The sequence below is a fragment of the Elephantulus edwardii genome, unplaced genomic scaffold, assembly GCF_000299155.1.
Source record: "Elephantulus edwardii isolate Elephantulus edwardi_28Jun2011 unplaced genomic scaffold, EleEdw1.0 scaffold00085, whole genome shotgun sequence".
NCBI lineage: Eukaryota > Metazoa > Chordata > Mammalia > Macroscelidea > Macroscelididae > Elephantulus > Elephantulus edwardii.
The window spans coordinates 14,181,031-14,202,079 of record NW_006399835.1 but is presented as its reverse complement, the minus strand read 5'-3'; the positions used below and the strand labels follow the sequence as shown (position 1 = coordinate 14,202,079).

Sequence of the window (21,049 nt, the reverse complement as noted above, 5' to 3'; positions counted from 1 at the left end):
TGAAGAGATTGAGAGTGTTAACAGCTGCAGTTTGCTTGGCTCCACAATCAACACACTTGATACCAGCAGCCAGAAAATCAAAAGACAAATTGCATTGGGAAAGTCTTCTGTCGAGGGGCCTCTCCAGGGTACTGAAGAGCAACAGTGTTAGTCTGGAGACTAAGGTGTGACTGATCTGGGCCATAGTCTTCGCAACTACTTTCTGTGTGTCAGATAACTAAGCTGGACCGTGACTAAGGATGATAAAAGAAGAATTGATGCCTTTGAGCTGAGGTACTGAAGGAGAGTATTGAATATACCATGGACTGCTAGAAGAACAAACGGGTTCATCCTAAAGAGAGTGAAACTAGGCTTCTCCTTGGAGGCAAGCATTCTGAAGCTTTGATATACTTTGAGTGTGTTGTAAGAAGAAACCAGTCTTTGGAGAGGAACATTGTGCTTGGGAGGGTGGAAGGACAGCGCCAGGGAGGAAGACCCTAGATAAGATGGATTGACTCAGTGACTGGGGTCATGGGAGTAGGTATGTCGGACAATAAGGTTGAGATAGGATAGAGCAAGGTTTAGAGCTGTTGTTTATAGGGTCACTAAGCGATTCAACGTCACATAACAAAAACATCATAATGTTGCCTATCGGTCCACTGGTGAGAATTTTTGTTTTCTTAAAATTAAGATGTAATCCGTATTGAAGGCTGTATTCTTTGTTCTTCTTAATCAATAACTTTAAGTCCTCTTTACTTTACCAAGCAAAATTCTAACACAGGTTATTGTTGAGTCTTCCTCTGATCCTGATGCCATGTTCTTCTTCAGAGAGTCTAGCTTCACAAATTATTTGCCCAGCATACAGGTTGATTACGTATGGAGAAGAAAATATAATCCTGACTCACACCTTTTTAAGTTTTAAACCATGCAGTATTCCCTTGCTCTGTTCCCACAGAAGCCTCTTGGTTTAGATCTTGGTTTTGAACAATGAAGTGTTCTGGAATTCCCATTCTTCACAATATTATCTATAATTTGTTATGATCCGCACAAATGCCTTTGCATAGTCAAAAAAGCACAAATAGACCTTCTTCTGGAATTCTTTGCTTTCAGCCAAAATCCAGCTGACATTAGCAGTGATATTCCTTGTGCACAGTATCTCTAAACCCTCCTTGGACTTCTAGAATTTCTCTGTCAGTGGGCTCTTCTAGCCATTTTTTTATGATCTTCAGCAATATTCTGCTTGATGTAATATTAATTATATTATTCTGTTATTTCCACATTCTGTTGGATCACCTTTCTTGGGAATGGGAACAAATACAAATCTTGTTCCAGTCAGTCAGCCAGGCAGCTATCATCCAAATTTCCAGTTATGTACTTGTGAGCAAGTCCAAGGGCTGCATCTGTTTGTTGAAACATGTCAACTGGAAAAAAGGAAAGAATGAAAAGAAACATTTCAATTAGTATCCCATCAGTTCCTAGAGCCTTTTTTTTTTTTGTCAATCCTTTAGTGCAGCTTGAAATTCTTCCTTCATTACCATTGATTCTTGTTCATATGATACTTCCTGAAACATTTCATTGTCAGCCAATTATTTTTGGTATGATGACTCTGTGTATTCCCTCCATCTTCTTTTAATGACTCCTGAATCATTCAAGATTTTGCCCATAGCATTTCAAGGCATAATTTGTTTTTCAGTTCTTTCAGCTTGAGAAATTCTAAGCCAGTTCTTCCCTTTTTACTCTCCCATTCCAGCTCTCTGCACAGTCTGTTATAATACTTTCCATTGCCTTCTCAAGCTGCCCTTTGAAATAATTTGTATAGCTGTTTTACTTCAGTGTCTCATCCCTTTGTTTTGACTTCTTGATGCTCCACTGCAATTTTGAGAGTCTCTCCTGACATCCATTTGGGGTTTTTTCCCCCTCTTTTGTGTTTGTAATGACCCTTTGCTCTCTTCACGGAAAGTACTCTTGATGCCATCCCCCAGTTATTCTGGTCTTCAGTCATTTGTGTTCAGTGCTTCAAAACTATTCTTAAGATGTTTTTTAAATTCAGGTGGAATAGACTCAAGACCATATTTTGGTTCTTGGGGACTTGTATTAATATTTGTCATCCTCAATCTGAATTTGCACATGAATGATTGATGGTCTGTTCCACAGTCAGCATGTGGCCTTGTTTTCACTGCTGATAGCTAGTTTCTCCTTTCTACAGCAGTGGCACTATGCAGTGTTTGTCCTTTTGTGACTGAGGTATTTCACTCAGCATAATGTCCTCGAGGGTCACCCATTTTGAATAATATTGCATGAGTTCGTTGTTTTTCAGTGCAGCGTAGTATTCCATTGTGTGAATATTCAGGTTAGCACTTTAAAGAGGCCTTTGACTTCCTGACTGAAAATAAAGCATTAAAAAAAAAGAGGCCCTTCACAACAGATTTGCTCAATGTAATATGTCGTTTGCATTTCTTCACCACCCTGCCGTGGGTCTTGATTTTGGGTGCAATAGAAATTAAATCCTTGACAGTTTTTATCTTTGTTCTATTTATTATGACTTTCCCTATTTGTCCTAGTATGCCAATTGTATGGTTTTATAGCGTGGTTTTTTTGTTTGTTTATGTAAAGTACTATATGGTAAACATATTTAGGCTTATTAATTATACAGTCTTAGTTGCAACTAATCAACTCTCTACCTTGTAGTGAGCAAAAGCGGCCTAGACGATAGATAAATAAGTGTGAGTAGAAGTTGGACTATAGGAAGAGGTATATGATAACAACCTGCATTACACAGATGACACAAATCTTATTTGTTGATGGTGAAGAGGGTTTGAAGCATTTACTCTGAAGCCCAAAGACTATATATGCTTCAGTATGTCTTCTACCTCAAAGAAAACAATAATCTTCATACTTGGACCAATAGACAACATTGTAATAAATTGTGAAAAGACTGAAATTTGTAAAGACTTACTTTTCCTTAGATCCACTCTCAACACATATGGAAACTGCAGTCCAGAAATCAAACAGTATACTACATTGGACAGTTCTGTTGCAGAAGTTCTCTTTAAAGTGTTGATGAGGAAGGATTTCACTTTGAGAACTAAGGTATGCCTGACCCAAACTATGATATGTACAGCTGCTTCATATTAATTTGAAAGTTAGGCAATGAATAAAGAAGATCCACAAAGAATTGATGCCTTTGACTTGTGGTGTTGATGAACAAATAGTTCTGTTTTGGAAGAAGTATAGTGAGAATGCTCAAAAGTGAGGATGGTGTTCCCTATGTGACAGAGAGAAAGAGCCTTCCTCTGGAAGCTACTATGCTGAACTTGAACTTTTTGGCCCCTTAATGGCAAGAGGATATATTTCTGTTTGTTAAACAATGACAGCAAAAAACCAAAGCAAGAATGGTAAGACTGCATCTCACATACTCTGGCCATGGTTTGAGAAGAAACCAGTCCCTAGAGAAGTGCATCATACTTGGTAAATCAGTTGTTGTAGTTGTTGCATACCATCAAGTCAGCCGACCCTTCAGTGAGTTTTCAGAGGCAGGTAGAAGAGATTGCCCATCTTTCTCCTGTGAAGGAGATGGTGCAGTCAAGCCACATGTCTTTGAGTTGGTAGCCCAATTCCTTACCACTAAGCCACCAGAGCTCTCATGGAAGGATAGAGCGTCAGCAAAAAGGAAGCCGACCCTAAATGAGATAGAGTGACATAGTGTCAGCCACAGTGAGCTCAGCACAGTGGAGAGTACAAGGCTGGTGCAAGACTGGGCAGTATTTCCTTCTACTGTACATAGGATCGCTATGGGTTGAGCCAAGTAAATTGTGCCTAATAGCAAGAACATATACTCATGGATCAATGAAAATTAATAATAACATTTTTTTAAATATAGAATTAAATAAAAGTGCAATCTGCAGTTTTAAGTTATAATTGAGGGGTGTAGCTTTAATGTCTACATTAGAAAAGGAGAATAAGATTCAGTGAGCTAAATGTCCACCTTAAAAAAGAGTGAACATGAAGAAAATAAAGAACAAAATTAATGTACTAGAAATAAAAGATTAAATAGAATACATTAATGAATAGAAAATAAAATGCTTTAAAAAATAAAAAACCTCTAGCAATGTTAAGGGGGGAAAAGAGTAAATAAACAATAGTTTGTTGTTGTTGTCATTATGGTTGTAAAGTGCTGTCAATTACAACTCATAGCAACCCTGTGAACCATAGATCTGAACCTGTCTTATCCTGTGCCATCCTCATTATCTCTGACACACTTGAGCCCTTTACTGTAAAGAATAGTTGTTCTCACTAATAAATATGAAAAGTTGTTGTTGTGTACTGTCGAGTCGGAACTGACCCATAGCTGACCGACCCTCCAGCGGGTTTTCAGAGGCAGTTAATTGCACAGGAGGAGATTGGCCATCCTTCTCCCATGGAGCAGCTGGTGGCCTCAAACTGCGCACCTTCAGGATGGCAATGCAGCCTCTTGCCACTAGGCCACTAGAGCTCTCAGTTAGGCAAATTCTTAATTTAACTGGAAAACTACGATGCATTCAAAACTGAGGTAAGAATAAATAGACAGTTGTATAACATCTTATAATCATCTGACCATTAAATGTTTGAAATACTAAGTTAACACTAAAAAGAATACTAGACTCTACTGCTTTTACTAATAAATTTTACCAAATATGAAAGAATAATCTCAACTGTATACAAACAATATGAGGTAATATAAAAGAAGAAATGTTCTCAACTCTTTTTTGAAGTAAATGTAACATTAATATCTAAACTAGGCAAGTCCAAGAAAAGAGATTGTCAATCTCACTGTTGAATAGAAATGAAAAAAATTTTAAATAAAAATATTAATGGGAAAGCTAGCTATGTATTTTTAAACCCTATATCCTGGTTAACTTGAGACTTATTTTACAAGTAAAAAGCAGGTTGAGTTAACATTAGAAACCTGTCTTTATAACTCACTACATTAGTACATTATAGGAGAAAGCTCATTAAATCATCTCAAAAAGCGTTTAAGTCAAACACTTCATTATGAAAAAAATCAAAGCAACAGACAAACCTTTTAGCAAATAAGGAACTTAAACTCCGTAAAACTGTATGTAGCATCAAAAGTAATGTGGGTGCTAAAATCATGAACTCTGGGAGTCTGCTCTTTATTTGTTGTATATATTTGGATAAAAATAAATTTTAAAGGCTTTTATCATTTTGGCTTTCATCATTACTTTCTTAAAGTCAGCTGTGTTGAGAAATAATTTATATTAAAATTAACCCTTTTACTTTTTTTTCCATGAGTTTTGCTAATGCATGTAGTTATGTAGCCACTACTAACCACATTAAATAATCAAACATTTCCATTACTCTTAAAAGGCCCTGGGAGTTGTGATGGTGTAGTCTGCCTTTGACCACCTCTGTCAGTAAACCACCAAAGGCTCAGGCCTCATGGGAGAAAGAAGAGTACAATTTACAGCCTCCAAGAACCTGTTGGAGGGTCAACTACAAGTTGGTTGCAACTTGATAGCAAGAAGTTTGTGGTTTATTGTTGGTTTGGGGTCGTTTTAAGTACCCACTGATCTGTTTTCTGTCCCTATAGTTTTGCCTTTCCAGAATGTCATATAAACGGAATCATATACTATGGAGTTTTTCAAACCTGGCTTCTTTGGTTTAGCATATTGCTGTTGTTGTTGTTATGTGCTATCAAGTCAGCTGTGACTCATAGTGCAGCTAGGTACAACAGCCCTAAACCTTGCTCTATCCTGTGCCAACTTTACTGTCTCTGACACACCTACCCCCATTACCCCAGTCAGTGAATCAATCCATCTCATAAAGAGTCTTCCTCACCTGCACTGTCCCTCCACCCTCCCAAGGGTGATGTACCTCTCCAAGGACTGGTCCCTCCTTACAGCATTCAGTTGAAACTTTGAAATCCTTGCCTCCAAGGGGCAGCCTGCCTTCACCCTCTCCAGGATGAACCTGTTTGTTTTCCTAGCCATCCATGGTTTATCCAACACTCTTCTCCAGCACCACAGCTCAAAGATATCCGTTTTCCTTCTGTCATCCCTACTCATTGTCCATCTCTCTGATGCATAGCAAGTGATTGCAAAAACTATATATAACCTGTGTCAGGTGCACCTTAGTCTCTAGACTGACACTGTTGCTCTTCAGTACTCTGGTGAGGTCTCTGACAGTAGACTTTTTCCCAACACAATATGTATTTTCATTTCCTGGCTGCTGGTTCCAAGAGTGTTGACTGTGGAGACAAGCAAACTAAAGCTGTTAACAGTCTCAATCTCTTCACCATCCATCACGATGCTGCCAATCGGCCCAGTGGTGAGAATCTTGGTTTTCTTGATATTGAGCTTCAATCCATATTAAAGTCTACAATCCTTGACCTTCAGCAGCAAGCGCTTCAGGTCCTTCTCAGTTTCAGTAAGCAGGGTTGTGTATCTGCATAAAGCAGATTGTTGATGAGTCTACCTCCTATCCTGATGCCACATTTCTCCTCATAGAGCTCAGCCTCCATGATAATCTGTTCTGTATATAGAATGAAAATATATGGAGGTAGGACACATCCCTAGCATACATCCTTCCCAATTTTGAACCATGCAGTGTTCCCATTGCTCTGTTCTGCCAACTGCCTCCTGGTCCAAGTACAGGTTTTGCATTAGCACAATCAAGTGTTCTGGGATTCCCATTCTTCTCAGAGTCAGCCACAGTTTGTTGTGATCCACACAGTCTAACACCTTTGCATAGTCAGCGAAACACAGACATTTGTCCGGTATTCCCTTCTTTCAGTCAAGATCCATCTAACATTAGCTACAATATCTCTAGTGTCACGGCCTGTTCTAAACCCATCCTGCACTTCTGGTGGTTCTCTGTTGATATGCTGTTCTAGTAGTTTTTTTGGATAATCTTCAGCAGAATCTTGCTTGCATGTGATATTCGGTCCATTTTATAGTGGCCCTGTGTATTAACATTAAATGCAACCTAGTCCTGCTCCATTGCTCCCTTACTGTGCTTGAACCTGTTGTGGTAGCCTGAAGGCAATCCATTGCCTGAAGCTTTTCCTCTTTTTCATTGACCTCTTCCAAAAATAATGCTCTTCTCCTGACAGCTTGGCCAAAGAATGTGATAGGAAGATTCACCATCTTCATTTCTAATAAGCAAGGCTACACAAGAGATAGTTGTTCTTTTTATGGTCATATAGTGAATATTCATCACCAATACCACAGTGCAAAGGTATCAGTTTTTCTTTGGTCTTTATTATTCAACTGTCACATTCATATGAAACATATCCACACTGTTGTACATTTTAGTAGTTTGTCTGCTCCTGCACTACAATGCTGAAGGTACATAGTTCAAATCTACCAGCTGCTGTATGGGAAAAGGATGGGCAATCTTCTCCTGGGTGATTAACTGCCTCTAAAAACCTGCTGGAGGGTCAGCTATGGGTCGGTTCTGACTGGATGGTACTTAATAACAACAGTGTTTTATTACACAGTTGTACCACATTCTGTTTATCCGTTTACCATTTGAAAGATACTGAATTTTCAGGGTTTGGCAGTTTGACTAAAGCTGCTATAAACATTTACATACAGACTTTTATGTATATTTCTTTATTATTCTTAAACATTTAGGAATGTTCAGATGATAGATGTATGTTTAGCTTTTTTTTTAAATTTTTTGGGAAAAACATATTGGGGGTACAAGGAGGTGAGGGTTGGGGGCAGAAGGGAGAGGATGGGCCAGGATGCAGTTGCAGAGCTGCACAGTTTGGTCAGTGGGGGGAGCAGGTGAAGGAAATTATGAGGATCCAGTGGGGATCAGATGCTACAGAGGAATGACAAGCATTTTCCAATGGTAATTAAACCAACTATCTTATTGATTTGGGAATTGGATGCCGACTCTCTGGCTTCTTCATGCTGAACAGGGGCGTAGATGTAAACGGGGGAAGGGAGGACACTTTATCACCTTACTGGTGGTCTTGGGTTAAAGCTGCTTGCCTTCTTGCTCTGTTAGAAGATATTTTCCTGTCATTTGCTCCCCTTTGGACCACAAAGTGTTTTCCCAGGTGGGTCCAGTGGGGATGGCTGGTTGAACCCAGAGGCTCCAGCCTCCTTTGCTTCCTTAGCTGTCAGTTGTATTTCCTTTTTGTCATTTCATATTTCAGGGTCAATTCTGGAGTAAAACTCAGTGTTAAGGTTACCTATAGGATAGGGAGCAAATCTAGAGAGAACAAACTTGTGAGTTACAAATAGAAGGGCTTTGAGGGTGTTGCTTTCAGGTTTGCTGGGGAGAGGGTGGCAGAAGGTGGCCTAGATAACATTCTCTGGATACCCTAGGCATTCTTTTTTTTTCCTTCCCCACCCAGGGGTCAGATGGCACAATCTGGGGACTGAGGAGCTCACACTGAGGGCCACGACGGGTCGCCCTGAGCCCGAGGCTGGCGGCAGCCCGACCCGAGCAGGGCAACACCCCCTAGGAGCTGGCTGGTATACTCCCCCTCCAATTGCCCTTACTCCAGTCTGGTCCCCTCACCTGACTGAGGATTATGTATGTAGTCAGGGATAGTGTCTCCAATTCCAGCACCACCACTTTTATCCCCCCATAAGTGGTCATACTATATTTTGAAGTAGGTGTCACTGCCCTTCCCCTTTATATATGGTAAAGGGAACCTGAGGATGGTGAACAGATTTCCCCCAGGTCTAACCATCTTTTGGCAGAAGCATTCAACAGAACAAAATATGTGGTGCATTTAGGATGTCGGTTCTCTTGTGCATGCTGCCACTGTTAGTTGTCATCAGACTCACAGTGACTTTTGGCAATCCATTCATCTTCTTTGACCCATTCCTCCTTGGGAATCCTTGAATTCCTGTTGTTGAGCCTCGATCTTCACTGAGGGCAAGTCACCAACTGTTTAACTGTTCAATTATCAATAAGCCGAAGTCTGTAGAAGGCCATAGTGGCCCTGCTTTAAGTGGTTTGCTGCTCCTGCAGCTCACCACACTGTCTCTGCCTCCGCCACCATCTTGGATCTCAGCAATTCTATGTTTAACTTTTTAAGAAACTCCCAAACTCTTTCCCAAGGTGGATATATAGTTTTGTGTTCCACCAACAGTGAGTGTTGTAGTTGATCTGAATCCTCATCAAAATTTATTGTTTGTTTGCTTGCTTACATTTTAAGTTTATTCAAATAGCTGCGTGGTGGTGTCCCACTTTTATTAAATATGCATTTTTCTAATAAGCATATTTTCATGTGTACTTTCTCATCTATATGTCTTTTTTGATGAGATATATATCAAATCTTTTGTTCATTTCTTAACTAGTTTGTCAATTGAGTTTGAAGGGTTCTTTATACACACTGGATAAGGATCCTTTGTTGAATGTGTGATATGTAGATATTTCATCCCAGACCATGCTTTTGTACAGTCTTTGTTCTTTGGGTTTGTTTTATTGTTGAATTTTTTTTTCTTTAACTGTGTCTTCCAAAGAGCACAAGTTCTTATTTTTCACTGCAGTCCAATTTGTCATTTTTTAAAATGGCTGTTACTCCTGGTGTTACAGCCAAGAAATTATTGCCTAGTTAAAGGTTGCATATTTTCCCCTAAAAATCTTACCATTTTAAATTGTACATTTAGGTCTGTGATCCATTTTTAGTTACTTCATATTTGCAGTGTGATACAAATTGGCAAGCTTTTTATTTGCTTGGTTAGTTTGTTGATTTTGTTGTTGTTTGATATGGTTTTTCCCATTTGGAAATAGTAAGTGAATTCATCCTTTACTTGTCACATATTTAGAGGGAAGACATTCAAACTAGCACCTTAAATGTTTTCTCAAGTATAGATTTTTTTTTTACTTTTTAAAAGTTTTTCTTTTATACTGATATATTTACAAAGTATGTGTACATTGTTTTTCACACCAGATCTTTCCCATTTCCTTCACCCACAACCCACCCATCAAATTGTGCAAGCCTATGATATGTGCACCCCACACCCACCCATCCTCACCTCTCTGCTTCTTCTTTCCTGTGATGTTAAAGTTTTCTCAAGGGTTCTGACCCTGGCTCTGTCTGGCTTCATCAGGATATGCCTTGCCAGAGTCTCTCTATTGTCTTGTTTGCTCTCTCTCTTATGTTGGTCTCACAGCTGTTGATGATGTTAAGGACACTGATCTGCTACATGTGTGCAGTTGAGGCAGCTAATGACTACAACCCCAGGGGAGCTAGGGTGTGAAAGGTGAAGATTCAAAAATTCATTTCACTTACACCTCACCTGGCTGTGTGGTTGGGTCTAAGACAATGGATAGAAAAGCCATTCTTCTTTTAAAAAAAATAACAATCTTAACACCACAACAGTTGACAAATGTCTCAAAATCCAAACAAATAATAAAATATCTTCATTAATGAACTGTTTGACATACTGTTTTTAATTCCTTTTTTTATGTATTTTACTTCAGATTTATTGACTCCTTTTTCACATAATTTTATAACAATTTCTATAAAATACATAGAGAAATCATTTTTCATTTGACTGATTAAAAATTTATAAGCAAGATGCATATAATGCTTGATTCCATAGGCAAACAACTTGGTTGTTTATAGTATGGCTACATAAAAATGTATAGTATGGCTACTATAAAAATTTTTATAAACTAGTTTCTTTACAACTGTATACAATGCACTATCTACCATATTCCTGACAGGAGACACCTTCCATTTTGAATTGGCAAAAATACCTAATTCTCCACTTATGATTGTGCATTTTGAATGATGTGAGCACAGACTAATTTCTCATCTCATACAACCCAAAAATGGTGTCCTCTCTGCTTCACACTGAGTTCTAATGGCATTGGCGTCATGTTCCACAGCCTCTGGTTTGCCCCTTTGTATCAGAATATCTGGTGAGTTGGCACAGAGTAGTAGAAGTATTCTCAGAAGTCTCTCTACACTAGAACAACTAGCAGAAATTTAACTATGGATGGAAGTGGCTGCAAATCACACAAATGTCCTGTTAAATTCAAACCAAATGTATTTCCAGCGCAGTTCCCTCTAAATCCTCAAGACGCTCACGGCCACTCCAACGCCACTCATTAGGGGATGTGTGACAGTAGGGAATTCTGAGTGGAAATAGGCCTTCCCACGTTGTGGTAAAATATCTTCCTTTCAAAAATTTTTTTTTAATTTTTTTATTATTCCTTTTAATGAACACAAATAATTTTTTAAAAATCACCTCACTCTGATTTTTAAGCCAGGGTCCTTCTCAGAGCCTATACATGGCTTATTCAAGTAAGAACCCTGAAGCTTATGCTAGGAAACTAGACACACTATTATAATTCTCCAAAAGAGGGAGAATGCAGGGATTGGGGAGAAGTTATACAGTCCTCTACATTAGCTTGCTTTGCTGCTATGAGATGGAAAAGGACAGCATATTTAACTCCTCTTTTGGAAAAACTTGCCCAATCCTATATCAAACCCAAAAAGTCTGGTTCACTTTATTTTCTTAATTTGAGTAAACTTCTCAAGAAGTTAGGCATGGGGTGGCGCTCTCATGATGATGCCACGTCAGGACCAGCATTAGTCTCTGGGACTGAGTGGCAAACGGCTTGCCCAGCCTCCTCTGTCTCCAGCAGGAGAACATAGTGCTGGAAGAGGATTCCATGCAATGGGGTTTTTGGATCCTCATATTTTTTTTCAGCAAATTTTTTTTTTTAGGAGAGTGTGGAAACTATAGAAATAGCAGCCTTACTTCATAAAGTGAATAGTCTCTTGGAGCCAGAAAACATCATAGTTAAGGAAACAACTAATTTATTCAACCTACAGCAATATAAGATGATCTCATCTTGTATGTTAAAAGAGTTCAGATGAAATAAGTTTTTTGGAACGAGAACTATCTCTATTTAGAACATTTGATTAACATGATGTTTTAAATATTTCTCATGGGGTTTGTTGCATAAGAGTTACATACCTTTAAAAATATGTTATTTCTTTTTAATAAGATTGCTTAACACAGACTGTACTTTTCAGTTATCAGATTATGGAGAAAAGGAGGAATGTAGAGTTCAGAAGTATTTTTTAAAGATTACTGTTAGATTGATCTTGGCAATTCTTTACTGTAGGCCATCCTTTTTATCTTAAAGTGTTTTTAAAGCTAATAAAAAGATATAAGGCAGTTAAAACTAAGTGATTCTTTTGGAAGGAAAATTTTTAAATCAAGTATTTGCTCAGAACTATGTAACAAGGAGTATTCTAAGCATTTAAGATAGTTATATAAGTGAACAAAATTTTCAAAATTTTTGCTCTCATAGAATAGATAAACAAATTAACTTGGATCAGGGAAAGACAATGTATAATAAGGGGAAAGTCAGCACAAAATGATCAAAGCAAAGGAAAACTTTGAGTTAAAGGTTAATACTATTGTATGTACAATCCTGCAATTACAGTAATAATAATTTGTGAGTAGATACGTAGAAACATATGTGAACAAAAGTAGGAAAGTGCGTAGAACTATACCCACAGATATGGCAAGAAGCTGTGCTGCAATCCCAAAGGCACACAGTTTGAGGCCACCACCAGCTGCTTCACGGGAGAAGGATGGGTAATCTCCTCCCATGAGATTAACTGCTTCTGAAAACCCACCGGAGGGTCTGCTATGGGTCAGTTCCAACTCGAAAGTAAACAACTACATAACACATCCTTCACCAAAAAATATATGGAAATAATCCAAAAGACTAAGGAACCACATGAACCCATCCTCAAGGACTCTGAAACCAGAAAAACTAGACTGTGCCCAGCTAACAATGCTGACACTCTGAATCACAATAGATCACAATAGAAAGTTGTGGATAAAGTAGGGGGGAAATGGAGAATAACAGTCAAGCATAAAACAGACTATACTCAATGACGTGATATTCTGCTGGGACCCCTGAGACCATAGCTCTTAGTTACCCTTCTGCCTGAAACCAAACAAACCTCTTTGGCTCACTTTCAGCCCAACAATGTTGTGGTTGCTAGACTCTGTTACATTGGTTCAAAGTCCTAGTGACCCTTTGTAAAACAGAACTAAGCATTGTCAGATCCAGTGCCATCCTCACAGTTTCTGCTGTGTTTAAACTCATTGTTTCATTCTTTCTCATTGAGGATGTTCTTCTCTTTTAATGACCTTCTATTTCTCCAAACACAATGTCCTTTTTAAGGGATGGGCCCTTTCTGAAAAAATGCTCAAATACGGTATGACGTTTCATCATCCTTTCCTCTAAGAAGCATTCTGACTGAATTTGTTCATATTTATTCCTTCTTGTAGCAAAACGTGATATGTTTGTGTTCTTCACTAGCACCACACTTCAGAGGCATCAGTTCTTCTTTAATTTCCCTTATTAATTGGACAACTTTCACAAGTGAAGCATGGCAGTGTGTGAGAAATAAGAACTTTATTTTCTTTTCCAAAGAAAAGATAAGAAAATTCTGAATAAGAAAGAATCTGCCTTGACCTGTAATCCCCTTACCACACCCTCTTCACATTTGCTAGAGTCAGCTCATTGGGTCTGCAAGCCTTACAACTGGGTAGGGTCATGACCATTGAAAGGGTTCCACTGGGACAGTTGTTCACCTTTTTAAAATGGCTTTTATCTGAAAATGGGAAGTTGAATATCTACTAAATAAGTGTTATTGTAATAATGAAATAGAATGTCTATTCAGAGCTCAATTTTAAACATGTAGTGATGTCTCAATAATAGTCATTTATTATTACAGTAATTTTTTGCCTTTGGAAACTTTTGTTGTTGTTGTTGATAATGATGATTGTCGTCGAGTCGAGCACAACTCATAGTGACCATGTGAACAAAAGGCCTGAGGCCTTTCTATAACTATCATCATTTGTCAAAGTTCATAGAATTTCCAGAGGCATGTTGTTTAGGAAGTGGATGCTACCCCTGCTTCCAATTTTAAGCTTAACAAATAAAAATTTTTAAAGGCTGCTTTAAAAATCTTGTTACAAACGTAAGTGCCCATCAACAAACGAATGGAGAAGCTGTGGTATATTCACACAGTGGAATACTATGCATTGAAAAACAAGCAACTCATGCAATATTATTCAAAATGGGTGACTCTGGAGGACATTGTGCTGAGTGAAGTATCTCAGTCACAAAAGGACACATACTGCATGGTGCCACTGTTGTAATGCAGGACTGACCTCGGGGTTGGGAAGAGACTGAGAAGGATGGGTTCAATAATGTATACTGCATTGAAACAAATGAGGGAGAAAACTGTTTAAGAGGGAAAATTATTAGGGATTTTTCTCAATACAGGAGTCCAGAGCGAAGGCTGTATAGTGGAGTGAACTTTGGGGGAGGGATTGCAAAACAATGAAAGAATTTTTCTTTTACTTTTCCAAGAGGGTAGTGTACTAGAGGGGAGGGTTGGGAGAGGAGAAGAGTGCAACAATGAATGAATGGAAATCCAAAGTCTCTGTAAATTTTCATTGAAATTAATAATAAATTTAAGAAAAAATCTTGTTGCAGGACTCTTCCATAATTATTTGACTGTCCTAGTGTTAGATAGGTAATCTTCAGTTTTTCGGTGTTCTAACTAAAACTCCAATCTTGGTGCTTGAGTCTCTCTTCATCTGGGATTTTTCCTTAAAACAGCCTCCAAGAGGTAGAGTTATTAAATCAGGGTAGAGAACTTTCTAGGATGATGCCACAAACATTAGAAGAATGACAGACCCCTTTCTAATGTTTAAACTTTTTATTTCCTAGATGCATCTGGTGGTGAAGAAGAAGAAGAACAGGGAAGTACAGAAATGATGCAGCAGGAGAGCGCTCCAATTCCTGCTCTTTCAAAGGAAACTGAACAGGTGACAGTCATGATGGGAGACTCATAGTGGGGTTGGCTTCTGAAATGACTCTCTTAATCCTCTTGTGTCTCTGTGTGCTGTTGAGAAAAATCTACTTTATAGAAACCACAAAAAACAGAATAGAACTGCCCTAAATGGTTTCCTAGGCTGTAATCATTATAGCAAAGTATTACAATTAATTCTTTAAAGCAGAGTGTTTTAATGAAATGTGCAAAGAGCTAGAGTTGGAAAATCTGCAGGGTCAAACTCACTCAGCATTTCTTAAGCTGAAGAAACTGAAGAACAAATTCAAGCCTCAAGTTGCAATACTTAAGGATGCTGTGGGCAGAATATTGAATGATCCTGGAAGCATCAAAAGAACATGGAAGGAGTATACAGAAGCACTGCACCAAAAAGAACAGGCTGACACAGAAGTGTTTCATGAAACAACTTATCTTCAAGAGGCACTGGTGATGAAGGAGGAAGTTCAAGCTGCTCTGAAGGAATTAGCAAAAAACAGGGCCCCAGAAGTTGATGGAATATCAGTTGACATATTTCAACAAATAGATGCTTCCCCAGATATGCTCACCAGGCTGTGCCAAGAAGTCTGTAGGACACACACCTAGCCAACTGACTTGAAGATATCTATATTTGTTCCCATTCCAAAAGAGGTGATCCAACAGGGTATAGAAATTATCAAACGATATCACTAATATCACACACAAGCAAAGATTATCCAAAAGAGATTGGAACAGTACATCATTAGAGAAATACCAGAAATACAAGCTGGATTTAGAAGAGGCCATAGCAGTGGGGACTTCAGTGCCAAAGTCAGAAAAGTCTTGGCCAAAAGCAGAGGGTACCGAAGAAATGTCTATCTATGTTTCATTGACTAAGCAAAAACATTTGACTGTGTGTATCACAATAAATTATGCCTAACCTTGAGAAGAATGGGAATCCCAGAGTACCTGATTGTGCTCATGTGAAACCTTTACTTGGTCCAGGAACAGTCCTCAGAACAAAGCAAGGGAGTACTCCATGACTCAGAACCAGAAAAGGAATGTGTCAGGGATGTGTCCTGTCTCCAGACCTTTTCAATCATATGCAGAACAAATCCTTCAAGAGTCTAGATTTTATGAGGAGGAATGTGGCATTAGGATTGCAGAAGACTCATCAGCAACTACTTGCAGAAACTGAGGAGGACCTGAAAACATCTGCTGTAGAGGGCCAAGGACTATAGTTTGCAATATAGATGAAGTTCAGCATCAAGAAAACAGAGATTCACAACACAGGGCCAATTGGCAGCATCATGCCAGTGGAGAAGAGATTGAGATTGTTAATAATTTCAGCTTGCTCAGTTCAGCAGTCAACGCTTTTGGTACCAGCAGTCAAGAAATCAAAAGTCAAATTGCATTAGGAAAATCTACTGTCAGGGACCTCTTCACAGTGCTGAAGAGCAAGGATATCAGTCTAGAGACTAAGGTGCACCTGCTCCAGGAATTAGTCTTTGTAAATATTTGCTATGAATCCGCGAGCTGGATAATGGCCTTGGATGACAGAAGAATTGATGCCTTTGAATTGTGGTGATGAAGAAGAGTGATGCACATACCATAGACTGCCAAGAGAACTAACAGGCCAGCCTTGGAGAGGGTGAAACCAACATGCTCCTTGAAGGCAAGGATTTTGAAACTCTATCTCATATACTTTGGTCATATAGCCAGGAGGGATCAGTCTTTGGAGAAGGATATCCTGCTTTGCAGCATGGAGGGAACAGTGCACGAAAAGACAACCTGGATGAGATGGATTGACACTGGAGTAATGAGGGTAGGTGTTTCAGAGACAGTGAGATTGGCTCAGGATAGAGCAGGGTTCAGAGCTATTAGGCATAGGGTTGCTATAAGATGTAGTCAACTCGATGGTACATATCAACAACAACAATCTTTACAGAAGTGAATTTCCAGAGCTTTTCTTTCTTTGACCAACTCATGGGTACGAGGCCCAGCCTTTTGGTTAGCAGTTGGGTGTTTAACCTCTGGACCACCAGAGCTCCTTTTACCCCTTTGTTGTTGTTGTTGATTGCCTTCGAATCGAGCACGATTCATAGTGACCCTATGAAGAGAAGACCTTTACAGCACTAGATTTCCTTTTAAGTATGTAGGTATATGGTAAAGAATTGCACTGCCAACACAAAGGTATGCTGTTTAAATCTACCAGCTGCTCCGCACAAGAAAAATAGGCACCCTCCTTTAGTGAGATATACCGCCTCTGAAAACCCTCTGAAGAGTCAACTCTGGACCCGTTCAGACTGGATGGTATACAACACCCCTACCACACAGATAGATATTAATGATATCTTGGATTTCTGTACCGAATCTCCCCCCTTTTGTATTCTTTTCGCTAAAGTTTCAGGAAAGGGACAATTAGCAAAGATATGCAAGATTATCCCCTGCATGAACAGTGTCACCCTACCCTGTCCGAGGGCTCCTGGTGCTTGTTTTCACCAGTCATTATGGTCTTTTGTGTGCAGAATTATCACAGGATTTGTTGCTTCCATGTTTCTATAAGTGGGCACTTGGATATATTTTGCTATAGTTGGGGCCTTTTTGCCTTTTTTTTTAAAAAAAGTTAAGGTTTCCCCCCCATATATATTGTGTTTTGTACAATCTTTCATTTACGTTGTGGGGGTTCCCCCCCTTAAAATCATCTTACTAATAACTACATTCATTTTACCTTGTAAGCTAGCTACTTCATGCCTTTTTATTCATCTTCCAACTGGTCTTTGGGAACTGATGCCTTTGAATTCTGGCGTTGGCAAAGAATTTTGCGTATACTATGAACTGCCAAAAGAAAAAACAAATCTCTCTTGGAAAAAGTGCAGCTAGAGTGCTCCTTAGAGGCTAGTCGGGTGATATTTCATCTCTCAGACTTTGGGCATGTTGTCAGGAGGGGCCGCTCCCTGGGAAATTACATCATGCCTAGCAAAGCAGAAGGTCAGTGAAGGAGAGAAAGGCTCTCCGTGGGAGAGAGTGACAGTGAGACAGACTGACTGAAGCAATGGGCTTGTGCAGAGCAGAGACAGGGAGGATGGCACAGGATCGGGCTGGGTTTTGTTCCGTGGTACTTAGCCATCACTGGGAGCTGAAGCCAACTCAGCCACAGCTACCGGCAACACTGGACTTTAAAGCGCTGCTCACATTCATTTGCTGCTTCTGGTGGATCAATCTATGCTATCACTGTTTTGTTTTCTAAGGATCATTGACTGATTGTCAGAAGTTTTTATCTTTGTCACAGTGGGAAGTGGTCTTATTCTCACTGTAGCCCTAAACTTGTTCCTCTAATGAGTCGCTTTACACAAAGTTTGTGGGCACGCTAAAAGCATTTGTGATCTTTGTCAAACTATGCTCCATGCCTCAAAGTCACTTGAAAAGCAGTGTTAATTGCTGTACGTCTTTGTGGATTAAGTGAGTTAATATACCTTCAGGACTTCAGATAGTGAGTGGTTGATAGAGTGTGTATTAAAGTACTAATTATTACAGTAAAATGACCTCACTCTTTTTTATTCTGTTCATTTTTTCCCCCTTTAACAGAAACAGAATATAGAAAGGGGTTAAATATTTTTTCTCTCCAGGCATTGAACATTTTATTCAAAAGCCCAAATCCACATGTAATTTTAACCATTATTTCATATTCCTACAGGTTTACATCCATAGATTTTTCAATTTATTTCCTCAAGAAGAGGTTTCACTTACCCACCACACAAACCAGGAGGCGTGTCTTGTGTGACCTTTGCCCTTCATCAGTGCCTACGTGAAGAACTTATATCCAAATAGTCTTCTTCATGCACAACTTTCTTTCGTTTTCTTTTCCGTATTTCCTTTTTTTTTCTTCTTGCCTTCTCATCACTTTTGTGAACCAATAATGAAAGAACAGATTTGCATTAATAAGTTCACCTGAGCCTACCTCTTTGCTGGTATTTTTATTGATGGAGCCATCAGCACTGCTAAGGTTTCTATCCCTTTTGTACCTTCTCCCTCCTTGGCTTTTCTTTTCTGACAACCCTCAAGGCATAGAACCGTAAGAAGCAGAAGAAAAAGCAGAGAAGAGAGTTAAATGGATTCATTTCTGTGACCATTCACCTGTTGTTGTTGTTATGTGCTGTCGAGTCGCATGTGATTCATAGCAATCCTTTGTACAACAGACCTGAACCCTGCTCTATCCTGGGCCAACCTTTTTGTCTCTGACACAACTACCACTATTACCTCAGCCACTGAATCAATCCATCTTATCAAGGGTCTTCCTCTCTTATGCTGTCCCTCCACCCTCCTAAGCATGACATCCCTCTCTGAGGACTGGTCCCTCCTTGTAACCAGGGACCAGTATGTCCAAAGTATGTCAGACAAAACCTCAGAATCCTTGTTTCCCAGGAACAGCCTGGTTTCACCCTATCAACACTCTTCTCTAGCACCACATCTCAAAGGCATCCATTTTCCTTCTATCATCCTTAGTCACTGTCCAGCTTTCTGATGCATAGCAAGTGATTGTGAAGTCTGTGGCCTGGATCAGAAATACTTAAGTCTCCAGACTGACATCAGTGCTCTTCAGTACTTTGGAAATGTCCCTGACTTTCCCAATTCAAGTCATCTTTTAATTTCCTGATTGTGGAGCCAAGCAAACTAAAGCTGTTAACAGTCTCAGTCTCTTCACTAACTTTATGTTGCCAATCGACCCAGTAGTGAGAATCTTTGTTTTCTTTTGTTGTTGTTGTGTCCCATTGAATTGGATCCAACTGGCACAGGAGAAAATTGTCCCTCCTAAAGTGGAGCACCTCGTGGATTCGAACTGCACGCTTTCAGGATTACAGGGTAGTGTCTTGCCTCTAGGCCACCAGAGCTTCCTAGAATCTTTGTTTTCTTGATGTTGAGCATCAATCTATATTGAAGGCTGTAGTCCTTGACCTTCTACAGCAAGCGCTTCAGGTCCTTCTCAGTTTCAGCAAAGTTGTGTCATCCATATAACGCAGGTTGTTGATGAGTCTTCCTCCACTCCTGATGCCACATTCCTCCTCATAAATAGAACCCAGCCTCCTGGATAATCTGTTCTGCATATAGATTGAAAAGGTATGGTGATAGAATACGTCCTTGGCACACACTCTTTCCAGTTTTGAACCATGCAGTGTTTCCTTCCTCTGTTCTGACAATGGCCTCTTGGTCCAAGTATGGGTTTCGCATTAGCACAATCAAGTGTTCTGGGATTCCCATTCTTCTCAAAGTCAGCCACAGTTTGTTGTGATCCATAGTCAATTTCTCACCACTAGACCAATAGAGAACATCATGATAGATGCAGAAAAGATAGACGTTGTCAACAATTTCATTTTACTTAACAATCAGTATCAATGGATGATTGTTACAAAATCAAAAGAAATGTTACATTGGGAAAATCTACTGTAAAGAACCTCTCCTGCACACCCATGTTTATCGTGGCTTTGTTCACAATAGCAAAGCTTTGGAAACAACCTAAGTGCTCATCAACAAACAAATGGATAGAGCAGCTGTAGTATATTCATTCACACAGTGGAATACTATGCAGCATTGAAAAATAAGGAACTCATGAAATAAACAAAATGGGTGATGCTGGAGGACATGCTGTGTGAAATATCTCGGTCACAAAAGGACAAATAGTGCATAGTGCCACTGTTGTAGAACAGGACTGACATCAGGGTTGGGAGAGATGGAGAAATATGGGATAAATAATGTATACTGCATTAAAACAGATGAGGGAGAGAACTGTTTAAAAGGAATATATGATTAGGTATAATTGTCATGACAGGAGTCTAGAACAAAGGCTGCATAGTGGAGTAGACTTGGGGGGAGGGATTGTATAACAATGAAAAAATTTTTCTTTTACTTTTCAAAGAGAAGAGCTAACTGGGGTGGGGGGAGGTTGGGCAGGGAGAAAAGTGCAACAATAAATGAATGGAAACCCAAAGTCTCTGTAAACTTTCATTAAAATTAATTTTAAAAAAATAACCTCTGCATAGTGCTAAAGAGCAGGAGTTTCAGTTTTAAAACTAAGATGTGCCTGATCCAAACCATGGCATTTTCTGTTCCTTTGCATGCTACTGAAAGTTGGACAGTCAATAAGGATAAGAAAAGAATCTCTGCCTTTGAATTGTGGTGTTGGAGCCGTGTACTAGATATCCCATAAACTGCCAAAAGAACAAGCAAGTCTCTCTAGGGGAAAGTGCA

General features: G+C 39.3%; 1 protein-coding gene across 1 annotated transcript in view; it reads left to right on the top strand.

The window, feature by feature from the left end:
* LOC102845718 (uncharacterized protein C3orf26 homolog) overlaps positions 1-21,049 on the top strand; it is an 86,752-nt gene that overhangs the window by 30,167 nt on the left and 35,536 nt on the right. The window contains exon 2 of the mRNA XM_006890042.1: positions 14,746-14,825. Within this exon, the coding sequence (XP_006890104.1) occupies positions 14,746-14,825 (80 nt within the window). The remainder of the gene's footprint in view (positions 1-14,745; positions 14,826-21,049) is intronic.